Raw genomic sequence first — 24,440 nt, forward strand, 5'->3', positions numbered from 1 at the left:
GAGAACTTCTCCGGTAAACGGCAACGCTTCCAGACCTTTCTTGGATCTGCGTCCGCCTTCCAGGATCGCAGCCACAAGGTGCGACGAGCAGCTACCGCTGCTGAAGAAATTCTAGACACCAGAGTACTAATGTCTAGAGCCGCCTCGTTGATGTAGGTGGCCGAATCACGGAGATTGCCAATCAACTCCGCTTGTTTGGCCGGACAGTCGGATTCAAAAGAAGCCTCTAATGAATCCGCCCAGCGCTCCATCGCTCTGGCAACCCAGCAAATGGCCATAGCCGGCCGTGCTGCCCCCCCTGCAAGGGAATAAGCGGACTTCAGGCAGATTTCTACCTTGCGGTCCGTAGCATCCTTAAGGGAGGACATGAATGGCATCGGCAATGTGGCACTACGGACAAGACGGGTCACGTGAGAATCCACCTGTGGAGGGGATTCACACTTAGCAAAATAATTATCCGCGAACGGATAAGCCACCGCCAGGCGTCTCTGCGGCTGGTATCTTTTGCCAGGTTGTTTCCACGCCTCCTCTAAATGGTCCACCAACTGACCCGAAAGAGGAAAGACTGTGGCATCGCCCTTCACATCTTTGAAAAAGGCATACTTAGATTTAGCCGCTGGGGGAACTTCGTCCTCAATCACCAAGGCTGTGCGGACCGCCCGAATAAGTCCAGGAATATATACTTTGGACTTAGCATCAGCGTCCTTAGTATGGAAAGGTTCCTGATCGTAAGGATCCAGAATCTCCCCATCATCAGACGTCCCTTCGTCATCCTCATAAGGAGCGGACAGAGACGCCACCGGCCTTTTATGAGGCCGCATCACAGACTCCCCTTGCAACACATCCGACAAGTGCTGTAAAGAACTCGTCAGGGAGTTAACCCACGCTGGCTCCTGAGAACCCGGGAGCGGGGAAATAGGGAGACTGTGTGGTACCACCAATTGTCGTGGGAACCCCTGCCTGGGTGACGACACCACAGACTGCTGGGACAAACCCATCGGAGTAAACGCGGGCTGCGGAGCTAACTGGCCCACTAAAGCTGTTAACGCCTGAGCGAAACAAGCCCAGGGCGGCTCCTGTACCGGTGCTGTAACCGTAATAGGCCGCGCCATGGACAACACTGCCGGCAAAGGCCCTCCGCGCTACCCTCCCCCTCCGCTAACGGTACTTTGCACGTGGTACACTGTAGCCGGAGGGGAAAATCACTTTCAGACATGATGGCACCACGTATGTGACCTCTCTCACCAATTAAGTATTAAATAGGCGAGAGACCACCCTGCAGCACCGCACCGCAAGGGCTTTAGCAGAAAGAACAGGGACAGTAATAAAGCTGACAGTTTAGAGAAGAATAGTTACAGGCAGCGCTAGCACAGTCACATACAATGCAGAGAAATAACAATTCCTGCACTAACAGCGCTGATCACTCAACTACACAGACACAGGGCCTGGTAGGACACAGCGCTGCATACACAGACCTGAGCCACAGCGGAGGAGAGGTATGCGGGGGGACCCAGACCACGATGCTTCCTTCCAGACTTCCAGCAGCGTTCACCATGCGTTGCAGAGAAGATGGCCGCCGAGGAGCAGAGAGAAGCTGGCCTGGGGGAGGAGCGCTGACACAGGACCAGTCAGCACAGTGCAGAGAGGGCTGTGTGCAGCGGGGGAGGCGCCGGCTGTGAGACAGGGAAGGCGCGCTCCCCTGGCATGCATTTAACCCCTGGGACGCCGCAGCGCTACCGCTCTGCTGCGGTCCGCTGTCCCAGGGGGTAGTGGAAGCGCAGGTTGGTCGCCTGGCTCCACGCTGCAGCCAGTCCCCAGGGAGCCCCCTGCCTGGGGACTTAGGACCATGTGATCAGCGGGGACCCACCGCGGGACCCCGCTGCTTACCTCTGTCCCCCTTGAATCCGGCCATGGTCCGGAGCATCTGGGGTCACCGCTAGCTGTGACCCCAGACGCCCACCAGCATCCCCGGATCAGTACCGGCGTTCTGGTACCGGCGGGGTGTAGGGAAGACAGCATGGACGTCAGGACTGACTGTCCATGCTGTTCATCCAGATATGCAGCCACAGCTGCATGAAGAAAAAGCTTCAGGGGCTCTTCTAGCCCCCACTCCAACAGGTGCACCCGACTCCGGCCGGGCACCAAACTAAACTGAGGTGCCTTGGCCCGGGGGCGGGGTATAGGAGGGGGACCTAGTGCATCCTGGGAGGCTGAAAGCTTAACTCTTTGGTGCCCTGCGACTGACGTCACACCTATACCCCAAGGTATCCTGTGGATACCCTATGGACCCTGAAGTAGAAAGCCTGACTGTCCAAGGACACCACACCCTGAAAAAGGAGCAGAAACTTGAGCCTGCAGACCCCCACCCTTGGGGATGGTCACTGACAAAGGAAATTCCTTACCAACCGTTGATCGTGTAATGAACAACCCGTCCAAGAACACGTATGCTAAGGGAAGAGCCAAAGGGGCCCATAGCCAAAACGGCTGCAGCTGACAACTCGGAAGTCATCCCAGCTCCTCTGCCGACAGTCATTCCCGGAGGGGGAGATCAGCGCTGGAAGCTCTGCTCCCTCCAATCTCTACTCTCCCGTTGAACCGAGTAGTTCCCCATGCTAGGGCAAAACTTCGGTTAACCATGCAGCCCGCTGACAGTACCTCTGCAGGAGGAGGAGAGCCGCACTAGACGCTCCGCCCCTTCCAATCTCTGCAGTCACTGGTACTTGACCAGTTAAGCTCGGCTGGTCCAGGCAGGCTGCGGAATGCGCGCTCCCCTTGCAGCTGTATGAGGGGAGCAGCCACCACCAGAAACCCGGCAACACAATATGTAGGGGATGCCAGGCAGCTCAGTCAGAGCGGCCAAGTGCTTTCCCCAGGCAGGGGAGTAGCACTTGTGCGTACAGCCACGGTATGGGGGGGATGGGGGGCTGTACACCTGGGGAAAGCACTTGGCCGCTCTGACTGAGCTGCCTGTTAGGGCGCGCTTACATGATAGAGCCGCCCTCCTCAAGCCCGGCAAGATGGAGCGGCCATCCGGGACCGCCCTGTGCCCTCTAAAAGGGTGCGAGCACGCACTGCCTCCGGGCCCAGACGGTCTCTCGTAGAGACCGGAGTGCTCCGTGGAGGGTCCCGCCGCGCACCCTGCCCAGCCGCATATCGGCGTGCTGTTCCTAAGCTTCCGCAGCCGGCCTCACTCACACTGTGCGCTGCTACAAGCAGTGCACAGTTCCTCAATTAGAAACAAAAACAATATTACAAAGTAAAAAAAAACCAAGAGATATGGTAAGAACTTACATCTGTTATCTCTGTTTCTACGAAGTCCATAGGGTCCACAGGGTTGATCTTGGGGTATAGCTGGATCTGGATCCACGGGCACCACGCAGATAAAGCTTTGCTGCTCCCAGGATGCACTTGGGTCCGTCCTCCTCTATACCCCGCCCCCGAGCCACAGGCACCTCAGTTGATAAGCAGCCAAGGCCGGAGGAGGAGACTAAACAGAGAGAAGGAAGACTGGAACACACAAGAAACCATACTCTCAGAAATGGGAGACGGAAAACCGGTGACCAGCCACACAGCCCATTTGAAGCCAGGTGCGTCAGGGCGGGCGCCCTGTGGACCCTATGGACTTCGTAGAAACAGAGATAACAAAAGGTAAGTTCTTACCATATCTCTTGTTTTCTACTTCAGGGTCCATAGGGGGTCCACAGGGTTGACCTTGGGGATGTCCCAAAGCAGTTCAACTAAGGGAGGGGACGCTCCTGTGCTGAAAGGAGCACCCGGCGCCCGCAGGATGCATCCTGAGAGGCGAAGGTGTCAAACGCATAGAACCTCAAAAACGTTTGAATTGAAGACCAAGTGGCCGCCTTACACAGCTGACCGGCAGAGGCGCCACGTCTAGCAGCCCAAGAGGGACCGACAGAACGAGTGGAATGAGCCTTAACAGAGGCTTTCACAGGTAAACCCTCCTGCGCATAAGCCTCACAAATAACTGAACGAAGCCAACGGGCTAACGTTTGCTTGTTGGCAGGCCAACCCCTCTTGTGAAAACCGAAGAGGACAAACAATGAATCCGACTTTCTAACCGAAGCAGTCCGGTCCACATAGATTCTAAGTGCCCGGACTACATCTAAAGAAGCCTCACCAGCTGAAAGGTCAGGTGACTGAAAAGCTGGCACAACAAGTTCCTGATTAATGTGGAACTTCGAGACCACTTTAGGCAAAAACTCAGGACGAGTGCGGAGCACCGCTCTGTCCTTGTGAAAAATCAGGAAAGGAGGGCGACAGGAAAGTGCCCCCAATTCCGACACCCTCCTGGCAGAAGCAATTGCCAGAAGAAAAACGGTCTTAAACGTCAGCCACTTGAGCTCCACCGACTCAAGAGGCTCAAAAGGAGGACCCTGCAAGACCCGTAGCACCACCGCCAAGTCCCAAGGAGCCACAGGAGGCACGAAGGGAGGCTGGATCCTGAGAACACTTTGGAAAAAGGTGTGAACATCCGGTAGTGTAGCAATCCGTCGCTGAAACCACACGGACAAAGCAGACACATGAACCTTCAGAGAGGCCAGGCGTAAGCCAAGGTCCAAACCTGATTGAAGGGACTCCAAGATTCTGGAAACCCAGAACACCTGAGGATCATAGTTTCTGGATTCACACAACTGAAAATAAGTGCGCCACACCCTGTGGTAAATCCATGCGGAAGCAGGCTTGCGTGCCCTAAGCATGGTACCAATGACCGAACTGGAGAAACCCCTAGACCTCAAGACGGCTGTCTCAAGAGCCATGCCGTCAAAGACAGCTGACCCAGATCCGGGTAAAGGCAGGGCCCTTGAGACAACAGGTCCCGACACTGAGGGAGAAGGTACGGAGCGTCGATGGAGAGGCACCTCAGATCGGAGTACCAAGGACGTCTCGGCCACGCTGGAGCCACCAGCACGAGCATGCCGCCGTCCTGCTTGAATTTCCGCAGAACCCGAGGAAGCAGGGATATCGGAGGAAACAGATACGCCAGGTGAAACGTCCATTTCACCGACAGCGCGTCTACCAGACTGGTGCCTGCGTCCCTGGTCCTTGACCCGTAAACGGGCAACTTGTGATTGTGACGGGAGGCCATCAAGTCGAGTTCCGGCAGCCCCCACCTGTCCACGAGTAGCTGAAACACCTCTGGGTGAAGCGACCATTCCCCGGGATGCACGTCGTGACGGCTGAGGAAGTCCGCCTCCCAATTGAGGACTCCGGGAATGAAGACTGAAGAGATCGCTGGAATGTGACACTCCGCCCAAGCAAGGATGCGAGATACCTCCGACATCGCTGCCCGACTGCGAGTTCCTCCTTGGTGGTTGATATATGCCACCGTGGTGGCGTTGTCGGACTGCACCTGAACCGCCCTTCCGTGAACAGCGGGACCGGACGACTGCAGGGCCCTGTATACTGCCCGCAGTTCCAGAATGTTGATGGGAAGAAGAGCTTCTTCCGCAGACCAACGACCCTGAAGTGACAAGCTGGTCACTGCCCCCCAACCCCGAAGACTGGCATCCGTCGTGAGCAAGACCCAGTCCGGGATCCAAAAGGGGCGCCCCTCGACCAGATGAGCTGTCTGAAGCCACCAAGCCAAAGACTGCCGAACCTCCGGGGACAACACCAGCAACTGTGAGCGGAGCCGGTGAGGTAACCCGTTCCATTCCGATAGAATCAGCCCCTGCAGGGGCCGGGAATGGAACTGGGCAAATTCCACCATGTCGAATGTTGACACCATGGAGCCCAGAACTCTCATAGCCGAATGGACTGACGGGCGGTAACTGTTCAGGCAACTGTGTATCCGCAGCTGCAGGGAGGAGACCTTCTCCGGAGTCAGGAAGATCCTTTGCTGACGAGAATCCAGCAGGGCTCCCAAATGAACCATCCGCTGAGATGGAATCAGGGAGGACTTTTTCCAATTTATCAGCCACCCGTGCGCTTGCAGGCAAGCGATCGTCAGGTGGAGATGTTGAAGCAGTACCTCCGGGGAGCTCACCAGCAACAGGAGGTCGTCCAGGTATGGCAGCAGCCGTACATTCTGGCTCCGAAGATGTGCTGCCATGACCGCCATAATCTTCGTGAACACCCTCGCTGCCATGGAGAGACCAAAGGGTAGCGCCCAGAACTGATAGTGGTGTTGAAGGATAGCGAACCTCAGATACCGCTGGTGCGAAGGTGCTATCGGAACATGGAGGTAGGTGTCCTGGATATCCAGGGACACCATGTAATCCCCCGGTTCCATCGCCAGAATGATGGAACGTAACGTTTCCATCCTGAACTTGGGAACTCTGAGGAATCTGTTCAGAGACTTCAAGTTGAGGATAGGGCGATGAGAACCATTGGGTTTCTGCACCAGAAACAGAGAAGAATAGTACCCCATCCCTCGTTGTAATTGAGGAACGGGAACAATGACCCCTGCTTTCAGCAAGGACTCTATAGCTTCCTGAATCTGTCAAGTCTTGGTCGTATCCTGAGAAGGACTCGTGCAGAAAAACTGGTGGGGCGGTCTGTGCCGAAAAGACAGGGCGTACCCCTGGGAGACCACTTCTCGAACCCAGGCATCAGTGGTGGTATTGTGCCAGCACTGGGAAAATAGAAGAAGTCGGCCTCCCACTCTGGGGTCCCCCAGAAGGAGGCCCGTCCCATCAGGCAGAAGGTTTATCTTCCTGCTTGGAAGAAGGGCGCCTGGCACTCCAGGCCCGCTTCTTGGGCTTAGAAGCGGCTTTGGTTGCCGACTGCCTCGGGAAGGACTGACCTTTGGCCTTGCCCTAAACCCGAAAGGACCGAAAGGCAGAGCTCCGTACCTTGGTAGGTGCCGAAGCCGAAGGGAGGAAGGCTGATTTAGATTTAGCCAGAGTGTCCACAATTTTGTCCAAGTCTGGACCAAAAAGCAACTCCCCATTAAAAGGTAAGGCCTCCAGTCCCTTTTTGGAGTCAGCGTCAGCTCTCCAAAACCTCAGCCACAAGGACCGACGTGCCGACACCGCTGCAGCCGACACCCGAGAGGTCAGCAGGCTTGCATCTAACGATGCTTCCCCAATGTAGGAAGCCGCATCCCTCACTTGTCCTATCAACGCTCACTGGATCTCCGGAGCATCCTCCGGAAAGGTATCCTCCAAAGCGTTGGCCCAGCTCTCGATGGCCTTAGCTACCCAAGAGATGGCCATGGACGGACGGGCCACCGCCCCCGAGAGAGAGTAGATAGACTTTAAACAAGTCTCCACTTTCCTGTCCGTGGATCTTTCAGGGAGGAGATCGACGGCAAAGGCAGCGTAGCGCTTTTAATTAAACGGGTAACGCGGGAATCCACCGCGGGCGGAGTTTCCCACTTCCTGCAATGAGCCTCCGGAAACGGATAGTTCGAAGCCAACCGCTTCTGCGGTTGGAACCTCTTGCTGGGCAACTGCCAGGCCCCTGCCATATGATCCGTTAACTGGTCGAACAGGGGAAAAACCGTCGAAGCTACTTTTGCCTTCTTAAAATTTGGGTACTTTGACCTGGGGGCCGGCACATCCTCCTCAATGTGAAGGATGGCCCGCACCGCCCTAACCAATGCCGGCACATTAATGGAAGACTTAGCCTCCACCTCCTGGGCCCGGCATCCGAGTCAGAGTCCTCATGGATCTCCCCGTCATCCGAAGACACGTCCGTGTCCGTGAACGGAGCCGCCAGTGAAGCCGGAACGGTTCGCTTGGACGCCCGTGGGGGCAAATCACTGTGCAACATAGATTGAAAGGCCGATGACGAAGCCGCCAGGCTCTGAACAGAGCTGGAAAGGACGTCCACCCAGGGAGGGGGTACCGCCTGAGGATACCCCTGAAAAGGCACCATCGACTGCTGCGGAACCGTGGGGGATTGCACAAATACAGGCAAACCCGCATAAGAACCCACAGTCTGAGACCCGGGAGGAGACTGCACCAGACGCGTCACACCCGGGGAACGAGGGATGGTAGGCTGGGGCAACGCCCTAGAAGGGGCCGCAGTCGGGACCGCAAGTGGGTCCACGATCGACGCCAGCACTTGCGTAAACATCGCCCACGGAGGATCCTGCGCCACCGGGGGTTTAGAAGGTACCAACTGGCACCGCCCGCACAGACTGTCCTGAGACAAATCCGCCCCGTCAACCCCTGCCGAGCAGCGTCGGCAGGAAAACAACACAGGAGCCACAGAGCGCTCATTCTCCTCATCAGACATGACACAAACTTTTTGCAATAAAAGTGTATCACCGAAACGAGGTAAGGCGTATAACACCTACGCACTCCCAAGCATGCAACACAAACAGCCCACAAACTGGTACTGAGTAGCACACGGCAGTGTGTGACGGACCTCACAAATACGTAGATTTATATAAGTGAGGTTACACAGAAAGAACACCCTCCCCCACGCACCTGCGGGCCGTAGGAGAAGAAAAGGGATAGGTAAAAACCTGACAGTAAGTAGCAAAGCACAGACAGCAGCACTAGCAAAAGTCACATACCATGCAGGAAGATCTACTCACTGCACCTTCAGCTACAATCAACCTCCCAGATTCAGTGTCTGGGAGGGCTATAGCGCTGCGAACACTGTCCTGATCAGGGGAGAGGTATGCAGGGGGACTGGTCCACTGGAAGCCTGCCTGGGAGCTCTGCGATGCTGCCTGAAGATGGCCGCCGGAAAGCACTGAGGAGGAGGCGCGCTGGGCTGAGGGGAGGAGCGCTATAGCAGGGAAGGCTGCCTCCCCTGCTAGTATTAAACCCCCAGGGAAGCCGGTTCCCCGCCGGTCTTACACCCTGGAGGTCAGCAGACACGCGGGGTATGCCACATAAGGGGGGAGCCCGCCGCCGCTACTAGCGCTGCCGGTCTGTCCCCAGAGACCGGCGGCTACAAGACTGCATTTTCCCGAAGCGCTGCACGCGGCTTACCTGGCCCCGTAGAATCCGTCAGCAGTCAGTGGGAGCTCCTGGAGCCACGCTAGCACTGACTCCGGGGTCCCGCTGCGATCCCCGAATCAGTACCGGCGTTGCAGCGGCAGCGTGGACGTCCAGAAGGACAGTCTGATGCTACCGCTCTGAAGATAGTACAAATAAAGAAATAAAATCTTCTTTAAAAAAAAAATAAAAATAAAGCTTAGGGGCTGCTTATGCAGCCCCACTGCACAGGGTGACCCGACTCCGGCCGGGCACCAACTAAAACTGAGGTGCCTGTGGCTCGGGGGCGGGGTATAGAGGAGGACGGACCCAAGTGCATCATGGGAGCAGCAAAGCTTTAACTGCGTGGTGCCCGTGGATCCAGATCCAGCTATACCCCAAGGTCAACCCTGTGGACCCCCTATGGACCCTGAAGTAGAAAAGCAAGCTACCTACAAGGGCTGCATGGCAGCCCATCCCAAACATGCTTTTACTCCTCAGGCACTTAAAGACGACTGGCGTGATGGGATTGCAGGGGAGGAGCTAGGATTAAAGCTACAGTGTCATTAAGTGCCTGCTCCAGCCCCAACCGACAATCCCATGGTCCAGTGTCCCCCAGCCTTGATGATAGAGAAAAAACATAAAATAAAAGCTTAGGAATGCCAGAGCAGTCCCGTTACAAAGGTGCATCTTGATCCTGCTGAACCAAACGAACAACTGAAGTCCTATGGCTAGGGACGGGGTATATATGGAGGAGGACCTGAGGCATCCTGGGAGCTGAAGCTTTAACTGTTTGGTGCCTGGTCTCCAACCATAATATTCCCATGGTATCCCTGTGGACCCTAAAGAAGAAAAGGGATCTTGGTGGCATAAGTGAGAACTCTGTGCATAGATCAAGGTATCTTAATACATGAAACTATGGTCCTATGATATGGGACTTCGGGATTATTAAACCAAGAAAGCAATTTTAAATGAAGTAATAAGAGCAATATTGATATTGGATTTAAGGTCAACAAATCATTTATTTATTTTTTTAACTGAAACTCATTGATTACTGTGATATTTCATATACATCACTTTTGGTTTTAGATTTCACTTATAATATGTATTGCATAATGCAGTGGTTCCCAAACCTTTTAGAATCATGGCGCCCTAGAGTATCAGCATTATTTTCACGGCACCCCTAATTTTAAGTTTGTTGATTGAGAAAAGAATTAAGTAGTAAAGCGAAGTAAATTGTGCTCAAGTGTCATCCTTATATGGTGTTGGACAGGTTTGCGCTTCTGTTTGTCCACATATTTACATTACATTGACCATAAATAATTTGATTTGGTGCTGGACCACCAACCTGATGCACCCCTGCAAGTGTCCCGAGGCACCCCAGGGTGCCACGGCGCACAGTTTGGGAACCACTGGCATAAAGGTTATATTTCAGAGACTTTCACTACTCCACGAGTGTGTCCTGGAATAGCACACTTTTCTCTTTTTTTTGTCTGTTCATCTGCTTTGTTCTAGGGAGCACCTCCCAAAATACATATTACAATATAATTTGTCATTGTTCATATATCTGGAAAAGTAGTGATTCAATTAGAATAATACATTCTTGTGCGGTTTCTCCCTTTTCATATATTTTATAGATAAATGACAGTTAGAAGCTAATTGGCTGCTTTGGGCAACTTCTCTTCTTTCTCTCTCCAAGGTTTTGAATCATCTCCCCCAACTGTCACTAATTTCCAGTAAATGGACGTGCTGAATATAGGCAAATAGCTCTTACGGTGCATATACACGGTCAGATCAGACAACGATAAAGATATCATTGTCTGATCATCCTGCATGTGCTGGATGATCATTATCAAACATCCAGCACAGCACCAACCCCCAAAAGACTAAACGACCCACCTGGTCAATATCGACCAGCTTGGACTGCATGCATGGGCAATGGTCCATCCATGCTCGCGCATCGTCCGTCATTTGGGGGTGGGAAGGGGCTAAAAAATGGTTGATATAAACGGTTATCGTTTATATCGACCAGCTAAATCTGACCATTTGTATACACCATTACTGTGTAGGTGACAGATGCACTAAGCATAAGGACAACAATCCAACAAACTGGATAAAAAAGTGCCACTTATTTACGGCAAATCATGACTGAACCATAACTATATGTAGACATTTTTATACATATTACCTTCTATCTTGAAGCCTGGAATTAAGATAGTTCAAAAATTTCCGAGAATCCTAAAAGAAAAATTCACATTTTACGATTAGAAAATAAGCTAAACAAAGCCCACTACATTTTTTATTCTTTCCCCTTTTCCTTTAGTCTGCAACCCGTACTAACAGATTTACAATGTACAGTATGCAGAACTATATTCTAGACCATGGTTTAGCAAAAAAAAGTCAAATTATTTGCAAAGATCCTGACAATTGCAATTTTTGTAATGAACATTCATAATATGTGCCAACATTTATAATAATTTCTAGTGGTTTTCAGCTGCTTAGCTGGCATGTCAAAGCAGGTCAATAGCAGAATTGTCTAGCTGGGCCACAATGTACTACAATTAAATTTAAGATTGCTTATTGAACTTAATGATGCATTTTTCTCCTACAGAGGTATGTGGACCTCCTAGCAGGCTGGGTAATGGAAAACTAGAATTAACTGTTTTTTTGTGTGTTCTTCACCTACTCACGCTTCCACCACAAAAAGTTTGACACCCTCACCATCTCGGAGCCTAGCCCCTTTACTGACTAGAATGAAAGTTATTTGTACATTGCTACACACTCCTATAGTATTGTACATCTGCACTTTCCAGTCACTCCAGTATCATGGGCAGGGGGGGGGGGGGGTTACATGAGGGATGAGGGTTATTCTCTGTTCTGGTATTCCATGTTCAAATAGAGGTGTCTTTAGTAACTGTGTCAGTTAAATGCTCCATCTGCCATAAAGTAGCAGGGATACAGGTATTTTAAGAGCACAAATTTAGAGGGTATATCCCATGCAGAATGTTGCTTCGAGGGTGCAGACCCAAGCAGCTACTGCAAAACACAGACAACAGGATCCTGCTTCCTGTGCACTGTCTATATTACAGCATAGTCTGAGGACTGTATTTCAAACACCTACTTGTCCAAGTAAGGGAGGCTTGAGTATTTTGGGTGTTTCATTCCTTAACTGGTCTTAGGTGTGTCCCTAATACGTACATATATTATTGGAGGAAAGTTTAAGGCTTACAGGTACCACATTCCCCGAAACACAAGAAACAACCTTCCCCTCTGATTATGCTCAAGTTATAAATAGAATAGAGAAATCAAGAAAAATGTTTTTAGGATGATGTGGATGCATCTTCTGTATGCAGCACCTTTCAATAACCTCTCAGATTGAAACGAGGTTAGATACTCTGCTTGGCGGTTTAAACCACTCTCTACAGCTGCCTGGGTGGCAGAGTCACATTCACTGGGGTGGAAAACTCATGAGAGGTGTTGCAAAATGGGACCCAACGAATCATTCTACAAGGAGGATGTGGTCTTTGAATCTTAAGACTAAGGGGAATATTTACTAAAGTGCGGGTTTTTAGAAGTGAAGATGTTGCCAATAGCAACCAATCAAATTCTACTTAATATTTATCTAGCACTTTCTAGAAAATAAAAGTAAATATACCCTTAGGAGCTGGAATAGATCCTCCGCCAATTCAGAGTGGACCAGGCAAGCCATGGAACTATTTCTTAAGTCATTAGACTGCCGCATATGAGGAATTCCAGCCTAAAAAGCCCTTCTGATCTTCCAGATGGAAGAAATACAAAAGTTGGGGACAGCAGTAACTCATTTTATAAGTTAGGAAAACAGATGTAGTTGGGGCTCATCTCCTCTGTGGCTCTTAGTCACACTAAGAGGCATATTCAATTGGGTGCGTGATTTGCAAAAATCCAGCACCTGCGTGGGATTTTTGCAATTCAATTAGGTGCAGGTTTTTTCTTTGACGGTCGGGAGGTTTTTTTTCACGCAACCCCAGAGCGAGTGTGATTTTTCCTAAAATAATTATTTTTAGGAAAAATCAGTGGGACTTGCTCTGGGACCCCGTGGGACTCTCCCCCCCCCCCCCTCCCTTAGGACTAATTAAGCAACTGGAAGTCTCCAATTAGTTTAATTAGTCCTTAATTGCTTACTTTCTGCAGCGCTGTCTTCTGCATCTTCTTCAGCATCCAGTGTCGGAAGCCGGGTCCTCTGCTGCAGGGTGAGTATGTCAGTATGTGTGTGTGCGTTTGTAAGTGTGAGTGTGTGGCCCCCTAGTGTCTGTGTCCTGCCCCCCACACTAGGCACTGGGAGAACTACATCTCCCAGCAGCCCTTGCCCCTCCCAACAGTTCCTGGTGCCTCCCAGCAGCCCCCTCTCCTGTGTGAAGATAGAGGGGAGGCCCCCGAGAGCCAGAGATCACCGGGCAGGTAAGTGAAGAATTCTTTTTTTTATTTACGCGGCGCGGGGTTTTCAGAGCCGAAAACCCTGTGACCACTTTTTTTTTTAAATTGGATACTGCGGGTATCGGTAGCGTGCTTACCCGCGGTATTCCATAATTGGGCGCGAGGTATTGCGCCCAATTGAATATGCCCCTAAGTCCATCCCCCAAGCCATGTCCTAGTTTTCCCATACAGTCAGAGCTTAGAAATGCTGTTCATGGGGCCATATAAACTGCTGAATGCTACAGTTATCTGTCCTGTCTTTTATCATAAGAGGAGCGGGGCTTCTCTCAAATTTATTTTTGGAAGTCAATAAATTCAGACTGTAAATGATCAAAACCACCTCAACTATTCCTTCTAAAACAACAATGCAATGTGAAGACATCTGATCTGTACTTAAGACCATGAGGGAAAGGGAATTTCTGTTATACCCAAAATATTTTCAGATTCACTTTTGAAAATGAACCTTAGGACAAAAAGTTTGTTTTTTTACAACCTCAATGTTCTAACCATATCAGCCTCTTCTATTTTGTGGGTGGAAAACATGGAGCAATTCTTCTGCTACTCAGACCAACGGCGGGATCCCGAAGGTAAGAACTGGGGTTGGGGGGGGGGGGGGGTTAAGGGTTAGAGTTATGCACTAAGGGGGGAGGGTTAGGTTTAGGGTGCTGGGTTAGAGTAGGAAGAGGGTTAGAATACCTACCGACAAGTGTCGGTATTCTACCCGTCGGGATTCTGACCGCTGGGATCCCGAACACCGGCATCCTGTCTGTATTCCACCAAACAGATCCCAAAATCCTCTCCACAATATAATTTTATACCACAAATCAAAAGGAGGTTGCCTTCATGGAGTTTCTTTGTTCTGCATTTATTCATGCTAACATTGTTCCAGAATTTGGCACTAAGTTGCTGTTCATTCCTTTTCCCGCTGCCTCTATTTATCTGAGCCTTTCAATGCTGCAGTATATTTCAAAGTCATCTTGGGAAACAGGAGTAGGTAGTTAAATCGATGCTATGTTGCAGGGAGGAATATAGTAGTACCTCTTTGAAGTGGACCATGTGGAAATTAAGATTTTCCATCTTAGTTTATATATAGTCCACTGTACCTTTTAAGAGCTCAGGGCCTGATTCAGAGCCGGACGCTCTGACAGAGCGCTCGCTCTGAATCAGGGCCGTCCCTCTTATTTTATAGCGGCCTCCTGGCCGCTCGCATAGCTGTGATGGACCACCCACAGCTATAGCGAGCGGCCAGGAAGAAGGTCGCGATGGTCAAGACCATCGCGCTTGCGATGAGACCCTTGTGGTAGGGTCTCGTTGCAGCAAGCCCTGGAGTGCTTTCGGCTCTAACAGAGCCGAAAGCACTCCCACTGACATCACTTGTGATGTCAGTGGGGCCGGCCACAGACGGTAGGCGTTCCAATGGGAACGCCTGCATCTGGGCAGCCATGCCCCAGGCCCGCCCACCAAAGGGGGCGTGCTGCCACTCAACATCGACAGCACGCCCCCTTTGGTACGAGACCCGGAGCGACGGCTTGGCCGTAGCTATCCGGGTCTCGCGCATGCGCACAACGGAGCTGGCTCCGTCGTACGCATGCGCACTGGGCCACCATCGACCCGCTTGCGAGCGGTCAGCGCTCGCGAGCGGGTCTGAATCAGGCCCTCAGTCCCACCTCCAAACCCACTTCAAGGAAAGCAAGGAAATGAGAGAGCCAAAAACCGGAAGTATGGTGCCCCCTTTCTTCACAAACTCAGCGGTAATTCCTAGACGAAACAGGCTTTCTGCCATGCAACGCAGTCTGTACCACATTTGAAAGAAAAAAAAAAAAACCTCTCTCCTTTAAGAGATTGGTTTCAATAGCCACACCATTAAAGCCAGCCAAGGAAGGACCTGGTGTAAAAAAAGGACCTTGCTGTTACAGATATGGGCATAAGGGAAGATGCCAATTAGGAATAAACTGACATAATCCAGAGCAACCAGGATGGCCAACATGCTCTGTTCCCTGATCCATTTTACCATGAAAAAGCAACATCGGAAAGAAATCTCCACCCATGGGATCAATTGTCCACCCATGGGATCAACACAGCGAGATCACCGGCATGAATGTCACCGCCTAAGACAGGACACATGCAGCTTCTGCCTTTGCCCTGGCACACCGCGTGCCAGATGCCACAGCCGTGGCATTGTCCTACTGGATCTTGCCTGCTAGAATGGACCAAGCACCGAACAGAGCAAATAAAATGGTTCAAGGATCCAGAACATTTATGGGAAGGGTGGACTTCTGTGGGGACTCAAGTCCTGCACACAAAGGGGTATGGCCACCTCCCAAAACCCAGGAGACAGGCATCCATGGTCACAATGACCCAAGAACAGACACCTGCCACTGCGGAGATTCGGCGTAACCACTGCAGGAACTAATAAATACTCATTGAGAAGGTGAGCAGCTGAGAGGCCAGGTGATCATTAGACTCTTATCAACTATACAAAAGAGTGAAACATGGCATACTGTTTGACCTCGACAGTGGAGACCATATTCCCCATCAGTTTTAAGCATAACAGGGACCAATGCACAATCCAAGGCAAAAACTTCCGGACCAAACCTTGAAAGGAACAAATCTTGTCTTGTTGACACCAGGCTTTAAGGCAGGGGTGGGCAAAAAGCGACCCTCCAGCTGCTGTTTAACTACAAATCCCAGCATGCCTTGCAACAGTTTTAGCATTGCCAAATAGCAAAACTGTGGCAGGGCATGCTGGGATGTGTAGTTCTACAACAGCTGGGGGGTCGCTTATTGCCCACGCCTAGTTTAAGGCCTGGTGTCAAAGATCAAACCCAGGAACATCATGTGTTCACAATGTACCAGATGGGACTTCTTGAAGTTCAGGATCCAGCCATGTTCCTGCAACACCTAAACCATGCAGTCGAGAAAATATAAAACCCATGCTGTAACAAGTGGAGTAAACAACATCCCACTCCTGTCCCACACAGGTGGGAAGTCATCCCATCAGGCACTAGGCTTCACAGACACCTTTGGCCCTGAGTGTGTACCTGACCAGATGCCTCTGCCTCAGCGCGGCGAACTCTGACCGGTAAATGCCCCATCACTGGAAGTCTGCCCTCTGGCCACTGCACCACCCACAAAGGAAACACAAAAGGAATGAAAACAAGGATTTTATGATTGTTGGCACCAAAACTAGGAGGGAAGAACTCTTGACATCAGTAGCCTGCGCCATCAATCTATACAACTTCGGTCCAAAAAGAAGGCAGTCCACAGTTGCTCCAAGTTGTGTATACTCAATCTCCCTGGTAACGGGCTGTATCGATTTACCCAGCGTGTCAGATACCTTAAAGCGGACGTCATTTTTCTGCGACTTCGGACGGGTGGCGGCCCGCTTCCGGTTATCTCTCTGTTTTTAATGTTGGTATTTGTATCCTGAGACAGTGCCGAATAAAGTAGCACTGAAACATTGAGTACACATTCTGCTACTTGCCTTCATTTCTTGTACTGAACGCCTCACTGTCAGACTAAAGCGGAAAGTACTCTCTATTATAGGGGCACAGATCTCTGCTTATAGTAAATTAAAACTTAACATTTATTAGAAAATATCAATAAAACATACCTCAGGACAGACAAAATGAACAAACAACATGTAAACAGATATGCAGGATACTAAGTAAGGATTGGTTGGATAAATCGGAAAGTAATTTTACCATCCGATTGTAACCTGCAAACAAAGCATATAAGTGTATGTATGCATAAAAGATCTACATTATTCAGGGGGCGAGACCATCCAATAAGGTAAGTGTGGATCTCATGTAAGAATATTCAAATCATAATGGTCATGTAGGATCAAAATTAACAATAGTACTGTCATTAAATAGTGGATCTCTACAACGTCCTAGTGGTCTCTAATAATATCATCCCATCATATATAAATACATACTATTACAGATACTAGCCTAGGTGAAAAATCTAAGCCTAGATGAGAGAAACCTTGATAGGTACAATTATGTAACAATCAAAATGATATATATCAAGATATGATGCTGAAACACAACGCTGCTACAGCTATACACTGGGGTAGAATGTGTCTGCCAAACAGATCCCTTATGTTTGCCAAAATGTCCAGAAACAGTTGCTTAAAGCGATAACATATTGTATCCTAACACATCATGCAGTATCAGGGTAAATGATCTGTGCACACAATAGTTTAGTCAAAACACCACATAACATGAAATGTCAGAGTATTATAAATATTAGTATGAAAAACTCTTAAATGGTATAAGATAAGAAAGAAACATGTGATACATCAGGTATTAAATTGTAGAAAATAATGAAATTGAAGTAACCACTCACTTAACAGTAAGGGATAGGTGGCTGCTGTGTTCCATGTACAAGACGCAGTGAATGGAACATGAGCGGACCTACCACATATACCATGAGGGTATGAAAATATAGTATAGTAGGTGTCCAGAAACTCTTGCTCAATCCAGAAATAAGCCTGGTATGTAAAATGCAGGCTACTAGGCGGGGCAGTGAGAGAGTGTGAAAACCTGAGATCTAGTAACCAATGGTAAAGGCAGAGTAATGTGGCACTCCTGGTGTAAGTATCATGAGAGGAATCTCCCCATTATAAACTCACCAGTACCAAGAACTCCTGCATAAACCCAGGAAACAGAAGAAAAAGAAAAAGGAGGAAAAACAGCACCGGGTCTGCAAATGACACGACTCACCCCACTGATGTGAAATCACAGTGCAGGGGGAACATTGTATCAGCTGGTGCAGCCCGGGTGTCCCTCGAAGATATAGATACCCGATTACAGTGAGTAGCGGTATAGCAGCAGTAGTGTCCAGGCAGCGGGAGTCTCCACGTGCACTCCGGAGACTACCCGGCAGCAAGCAACAAGATGCGCGTTTCACCTGACTCGGCTTCGTCAGTTAGGCTCCGTGACGTCACGGAGGCTGGCCATCTATAAAGGTAATCACGGCCAATCAAATGCACTTCAGTGTGTGCAGTAAACCAATCTAAAGTTATAGTAGGCGGGTTTTAAGGTTGCTTAGGTGATCGGTCTCTGATATGATAAGGGAAACATAATGTCACCAAATTTAGTAAAGAGCATGGTGGTAGAGGGATTATCAATAGTATAGTAAACACAAAATAGGAGTAGCGATATTATGGCAATTAATTAAATAGATAAGGAAAACACTATTACTTAAATAAATATACGTACAATAAGTTAATGCAAAATGTATCAGGTAAAATAATATTGGATAATATATTAATACATAGTATAGGTGAGTAAGTGAAGATGCAATAAATGAGAAAGAAATTAATAATAATGTGAGCAAAGGATCTAGAGTACACAAAGTAAATGAATGTGATTAAAAAATAAAAGTATGTAGAATACACTAATGTAATTTGCATTGATGAAAAGAAAATATAAAAGAATATATGAAGAAAAGAGAAAGAGTGGACGCAATAATATAAATAAGAAATAGTAGAACAAATGGTCTTCCTAGTAAGATAATGAAACATAAAATTATATTGATTCCTAATATAGAAGTCACAAAAGATCAGTTACCCAAGGAAAGCTGTATAGTTGATATATTCATTAAGACCAAAAGGGTTCACTGTTTGAAGTCTAAAAGTCCACTGACTCTCCTTCTGTAGGAGAACCCTGGTCAAGTCTCCTCCTCTAATCCCCAATTTCACATGTTCTAGACCGAAGGCTTTCAGATTCATAGGGGAACCCCCATGTTTCTCCAGAAAGTGCCTGGCCACTGATGTGAGTTTCTTCATTTTTTGAGAATCACTTGAGGCATTTCTGATGTTACCCACATGTTCAAGTAGTCTATGTTTGAATTGTCTAGTGATCATCCCCACATATCTTTTGTTACACGGGCATTCCAAACAATAAACTATCCCTATGGCATTACAATTAAAGAATTGCCTAATTTCCAGGGTATTGTGATATCTATCCTTTATTGTGTTCATCCTGGTCATATATTGACAGGCCTTACACTTCCCACAAGGGAAGGTGCCCTGAATTTTGCTAGTCTTCCTGGGATTAGAATTGAAATGACTCATAGTCAAATTATCCTTTAGGTTTGCTGATCTCCGCCAACTGAAGGATGCTTGTTGTTCCAGTTCATCCTTCAAATCTGGGTCTAACAGTAGGACGTGCCAATGTTTATTCACAATTTCTTGTAATTCTCGCCATTCATGGCAGAAGTTCCCCACAAATCGTATCTTATTAGTATTTGGGTCAAACTTTTTAGTGGAGAAAATAAGATTTTCCCTCTCCATCTTGGATACCTGAAATTGGGCAAGTTTAATGGAACGCTTACTATAGCCTCTGCTGATAAGTCTCCGAGATAACTCCACACTTTTATCTCTGTATGTATTTTTGTTAGAGCAATTCCTCCGTAGTCTTAAAAATTGTCCCTTGGGGATATTCTTCACAGTTGGAGGAAAATGTGAGCTGTTGTGATGGAGGACACTATTCGTGGATGTGTCTTTCCGATAGAGCTCAGTCACAATATAACCCTCATCGTCAATGATAATATTAAGATCTAAGAAATTTACCATTCTTTTACTGATATTTCTTGTCAATTTTAAGAGATTATTATGATTTAAAATATCAATGAATAGATGTTAATCCGATTCTGTCCCCTGCCAGATATGCCCAGATACCTCCTTGCCTTTAGCGCAGTAGATAACATCATGTGTGGCGCGAGACGGACTCCCACGATCGGAGACGCGCATTTGCATCTCCATAGGAATGAATGGGAGACACACTCCCGCGATCGGTGACATGCGTTTTCCACAATGAACTTGGGCGCATTTGTACATATCATATCAAGTGAGGGCACCGGGCCCATATATATCTCTCCACCATATTGGCCCATAGAAAATCTTTAGTGCAAATTTTTGTTTTTATTTTTGTATATAATATTAAGTTATGTTTTATTATTCATTCCCTAAAAACCACCACAGTAAACTTCCCTGAAGAGAGAATCCACTTGGTTGAGCCCGTTCTGCCTGTCTGCAAGCGCTCCTCCCTTATAAAGAGGGGAGCAGCAGGGAAAAAACTAGCAAGATGGCAGTTGTAATACTCAGCAAGTGCAGCTCGCCAATGCAGAACCAGCTGGTCACTGGTCCAGACGGATCCCGAATTGGGGACCCTAGCCGGGAATCCAAGTAAATGGAGTTCACTCCCAACTGGCTCAGAGGGCAACGCTATGCAGTGACTACTTTGCACTGCTCATATTGCCACCAGGTCACCTGATGTGACATTGGACATCACTTATGTTAAAAAACAAAACAATTTACATAACAAATAAAATTAAAACTAATATAGAAAGGACTGCAAAACTTCCCCTAAAAATCAGCCCAGCTCCCATGGGCACTTAAAGAACAATGGAGACCAAGGGTTACAGAGGAGAGGGGCTTCTGTCTTAAGGGGAGATATATCAAGCCTTAGAGAGATATAAAGTGGATTAGTTGCCCAAAGCAACCAATCAACTTCTAACAGTCATTTCAAAAACAGTGCTAGATAAATGACTTTGGGCAACATCTGCACTTTCTCTCTATTCCAGACTTGATACATCTCCCCCTAAAGACTTAGCTACATATAAGTGCCAGCTCCTTCGGACCACTAAAGCAACCCATAGTTGGACGATTGGAAGAGAAATTAACATTTGAAAGGATGCTGACTTTGTTAGTAACACAGCCACAAAATGCATTCTTCCCCTTAGATTGAGGGTGAATTTGGGCACTGAATCATCAGTTTTCAGCTACTGCAAGTTTGAGAAAATGGGGTTTTAAGTTTGCATTAAGTAATTTTTATGGGGCTGTAAAGTAATAGACCAACCCATCTAGAAAAGCATATATCTGTTTTGGTCTGCACCTTTACATGCTAGGCTAACTATAAAATATAGCATTTTTGTTTTGAATTTTCATGATAAAAAGTACAATGCATCCCTTTTATACTTTCTCTTCAGTCACCCCAAATAGCTCCTCTCAGTGCACCAAGTCTCAGGCAACTAGGCCTTGCACAGTCTTTTTCGATCATGTGCATCTTATTTTCATAAATAAAACATCTGAAAGCATCAAAACTGTATTGCCAACATACACCCACTGGGGTTTTGCTGGTTTCGCTCCAGAGGCCAGCGTTCCCAGTGATGCAGTGAGGAGCCTGAACTGCGTGCCTGCTGGATCTAGTTAGATCCAGTCAGAGGCAGCAGGAGCCAAAGCTAAAGCCAGCGTAGTCAGGTAACTACTGGGCTGGGGGCACTGCAAATGGGGCAAAACTACAGGGGGCACTGCATAAGGGGCAAAACTACAGGGGGCACTGCATAAGGTGCACAAAAACAGTATTTTCAAGGTGCTGGGCTCTCGCCCAGTGTGACTAAAAACGGGGGTGTGACACAAGGTCATGCTTCTGCACATGTCATGCCAAAGGCGTGAGCACAAAAATGGGGCGTGGCCTTGTGACAGAGGTGAGATCACTGGAAAAGGTTGCTGTTTTGGGTCATTGTATTTGAATGCTATTTTGAAATCATTTGCTCAATTTACTTTAGATTTTAGTCTTCCCAAATCTATGTTTTATAGGTGCCAACAGCTTCGCCATGCTCTGTGCACAGTGAGCAGAGATTGCGCCTTCCCTTTTCAACTCTCCTTTACATACCATGCTGCAGTCTCGCTCATCTCACAAGTGAATTTCTATTATGTAATCATGTCTCCTGCGTGAACGGATGCCGGGGGTTGCAGGAAAAAGTGGGAGGATGAATCTGATGTTTTGACTGACAAGGATCGAACTATTGTTTTGATTTCTTTCTGGGTGGCCATGTCATCTACTAGATTCCAGCAGATTCAGACTTATATCTTACATAGGGTACACGGGATGCCAGTGAATCTGGCCAAACTAGTGAGGCTGGAGTCCATTGTCTGCTCAAAGTGGAAGTCTCATATATGGTCCTGCCCTTAAATTTCAGCATTTTAGTCCCAGTGGTGCATAGCATTAGCCAAACTGGTATGCATTCCTTTACTGAATCCCGGGACATGCATTTTTGGTTTGTCCCTTATAAATTTCCTGAATCAGTATCTACAGATTTATGTTAATTAACTTCCTGGTGCTGGCTAGTGTGCGCATTGCCATGCTTTGAATGGCCCTCTATGGCCTAAGCTGTGCTTATATCCCACAGTTGCCCATTGTAAGTCTATTATTAATGCTCTGATTTGCACTAGTGTTATTTGTGCACCATTCGTATGTGCTGTTTGCTCACTTGGATCTCTGGATTATATTGTTATTAAACTACATTAGCGAGTTATTTCACCTTCCTATGCTGGATGTATACTCCTTAATCAAGTCATTTATTATACACTATTGACTGTTTTGTTCTCATCTATTTTAAGTTTTGTTTGTGTTGAAATTGGAAAATGTATAATAAAAAAAATCACAAAAAAAAAACCTTGATCATAAAGCAACATGGTCAAACAGATTGGATGCAACCCAGCCCAAGCACTGAGATCACTTACAGAGTTTGCTGGGTACACATTTTTACGATTGCAGGCTGATCGGGTAAAACTGTCCCGATCAGCCATGCAGTCTGCCCCCATCAGCATGTATTTATATATGAGCATTGCTGGTAACTAGATAATACAGGTTGAGTCTCCCATATCCAAAATGCTTGGGACCAGGGGTATTTTGGATAACGGAATATTCTGTATTTTGGAATAATTGCATATCATAATGAAATATCTTGGGAATAGGACCCAAATATACACACAGAATGCATTTATGTGTTATATACACCTTATACACACAGCCTGCAGGTAATTTTATACAATATTTTCAATAATTTTGTGGCTCAAGCAAAGTGTGTGTACAGAAATGAAATTCATTTGTGTTTCATATACACCTTATACACACAGCCTGAAGGTAATATTATACAATATTTTTAATAATTTGTGCCTTAGACAAACTTTGTGTACATTGAACCATCAAAAATCAAAAGGTTTCATTATCTCAGTCATGTCAAAATAATTTCGTATTTCGGAATATTTGGATATGGGAGACACAACCTGTATTGTTGTTTCTTTCATAATAAGCAGATTGATACACTTTAGTTCTGTTGCTAATATAACACAGTGTATTTATTTGTTGCAACAAAATTACAATAGTGAGGCAGACTTTTTTGTGATTATCAATTCTCTTTCATTATCTGGTACTATTGCAGCCTAAATATGTTATTGTGAACATTAAGGGACGATATCCCTTAAATTATATGTACTTTGTCTTCAAATATTTCACCTGGTTTTACTACAATAATTATTGATCAATTTGAGTGATTTATATGACGTTATTTTTGGTTACATGGCATATGATGATATGTATAGCACATCATTAAGGCACTTTAGTTTGCCCTCTGAAGATATTATATGTTGTCTAATGTATTCTGTCTGTTTTCATGTATTTATCTGGTTTTAAATATACATATTAAAAGTTATATTTTATAACAATAATTCAGGTAGAAATTGTGCCCCTAACCAAGAGAGTACTTTTCTGTCCTTTTTTCCTTGCATATATTTTTACTCTCAAGGGTGCACCTCCACTGACATTACATCTCTGGTATAGATTACCCATATATAATTTATCTATTGTGGGGGTTTTCTACTTCCAATGTAATACTGTGTATTTTGGTACCAGTGCTTAGGGTATCCCAGTTCCCCCATTTATCATTACGGATCGCAACTGCGAATGCAATAGCGATTCGCACGCAGTTCCACTGCGATAGCATGCTAATCCATTGCGATCGCTATGCCGCCGCAGCACAACATAAGGACGTCCATTTTACCTTACACACATCCGTAATGTTTAGCAAGACTGTGAAACGGTACAATCGAGTACCGTCACAGCCTCATAGACACTTGCACAAGCTCTGAGCTTACTAAGAAATGGCTAACTTCATTGCACGCTATGAGTCCTCAGGCTTCGCAGGGCATCACAGTGGATAATTTATGCATGCCTATGCAACGGCGCTCAAACGCACTGGCACGCCTGAGTTTCATCGACCATCCCCTCCCCGTCACCA

General features: G+C 47.5%; 1 protein-coding gene across 4 annotated transcripts in view; it reads right to left on the bottom strand.

The window, feature by feature from the left end:
- SYCP2L (synaptonemal complex protein 2 like) overlaps positions 1-24,440 on the bottom strand; it is a 314,762-nt gene that overhangs the window by 195,027 nt on the left and 95,295 nt on the right. For all 4 annotated transcript variants that reach the window (XM_088471654.1, XM_088471653.1, XM_088471652.1 and 1 more), the window contains exon 11: positions 11,086-11,135. In XM_088471654.1, coding sequence (XP_088327780.1) covers positions 11,086-11,135 — 50 coding nt within the window. The remainder of the gene's footprint in view (positions 1-11,085; positions 11,136-24,440) is intronic.

The sequence above is a fragment of the Taudactylus pleione genome, unplaced genomic scaffold (assembly GCF_031769625.1).
Source record: "Taudactylus pleione unplaced genomic scaffold, aTauple2 ptg000116l, whole genome shotgun sequence".
NCBI lineage: Eukaryota > Metazoa > Chordata > Amphibia > Anura > Myobatrachidae > Taudactylus > Taudactylus pleione.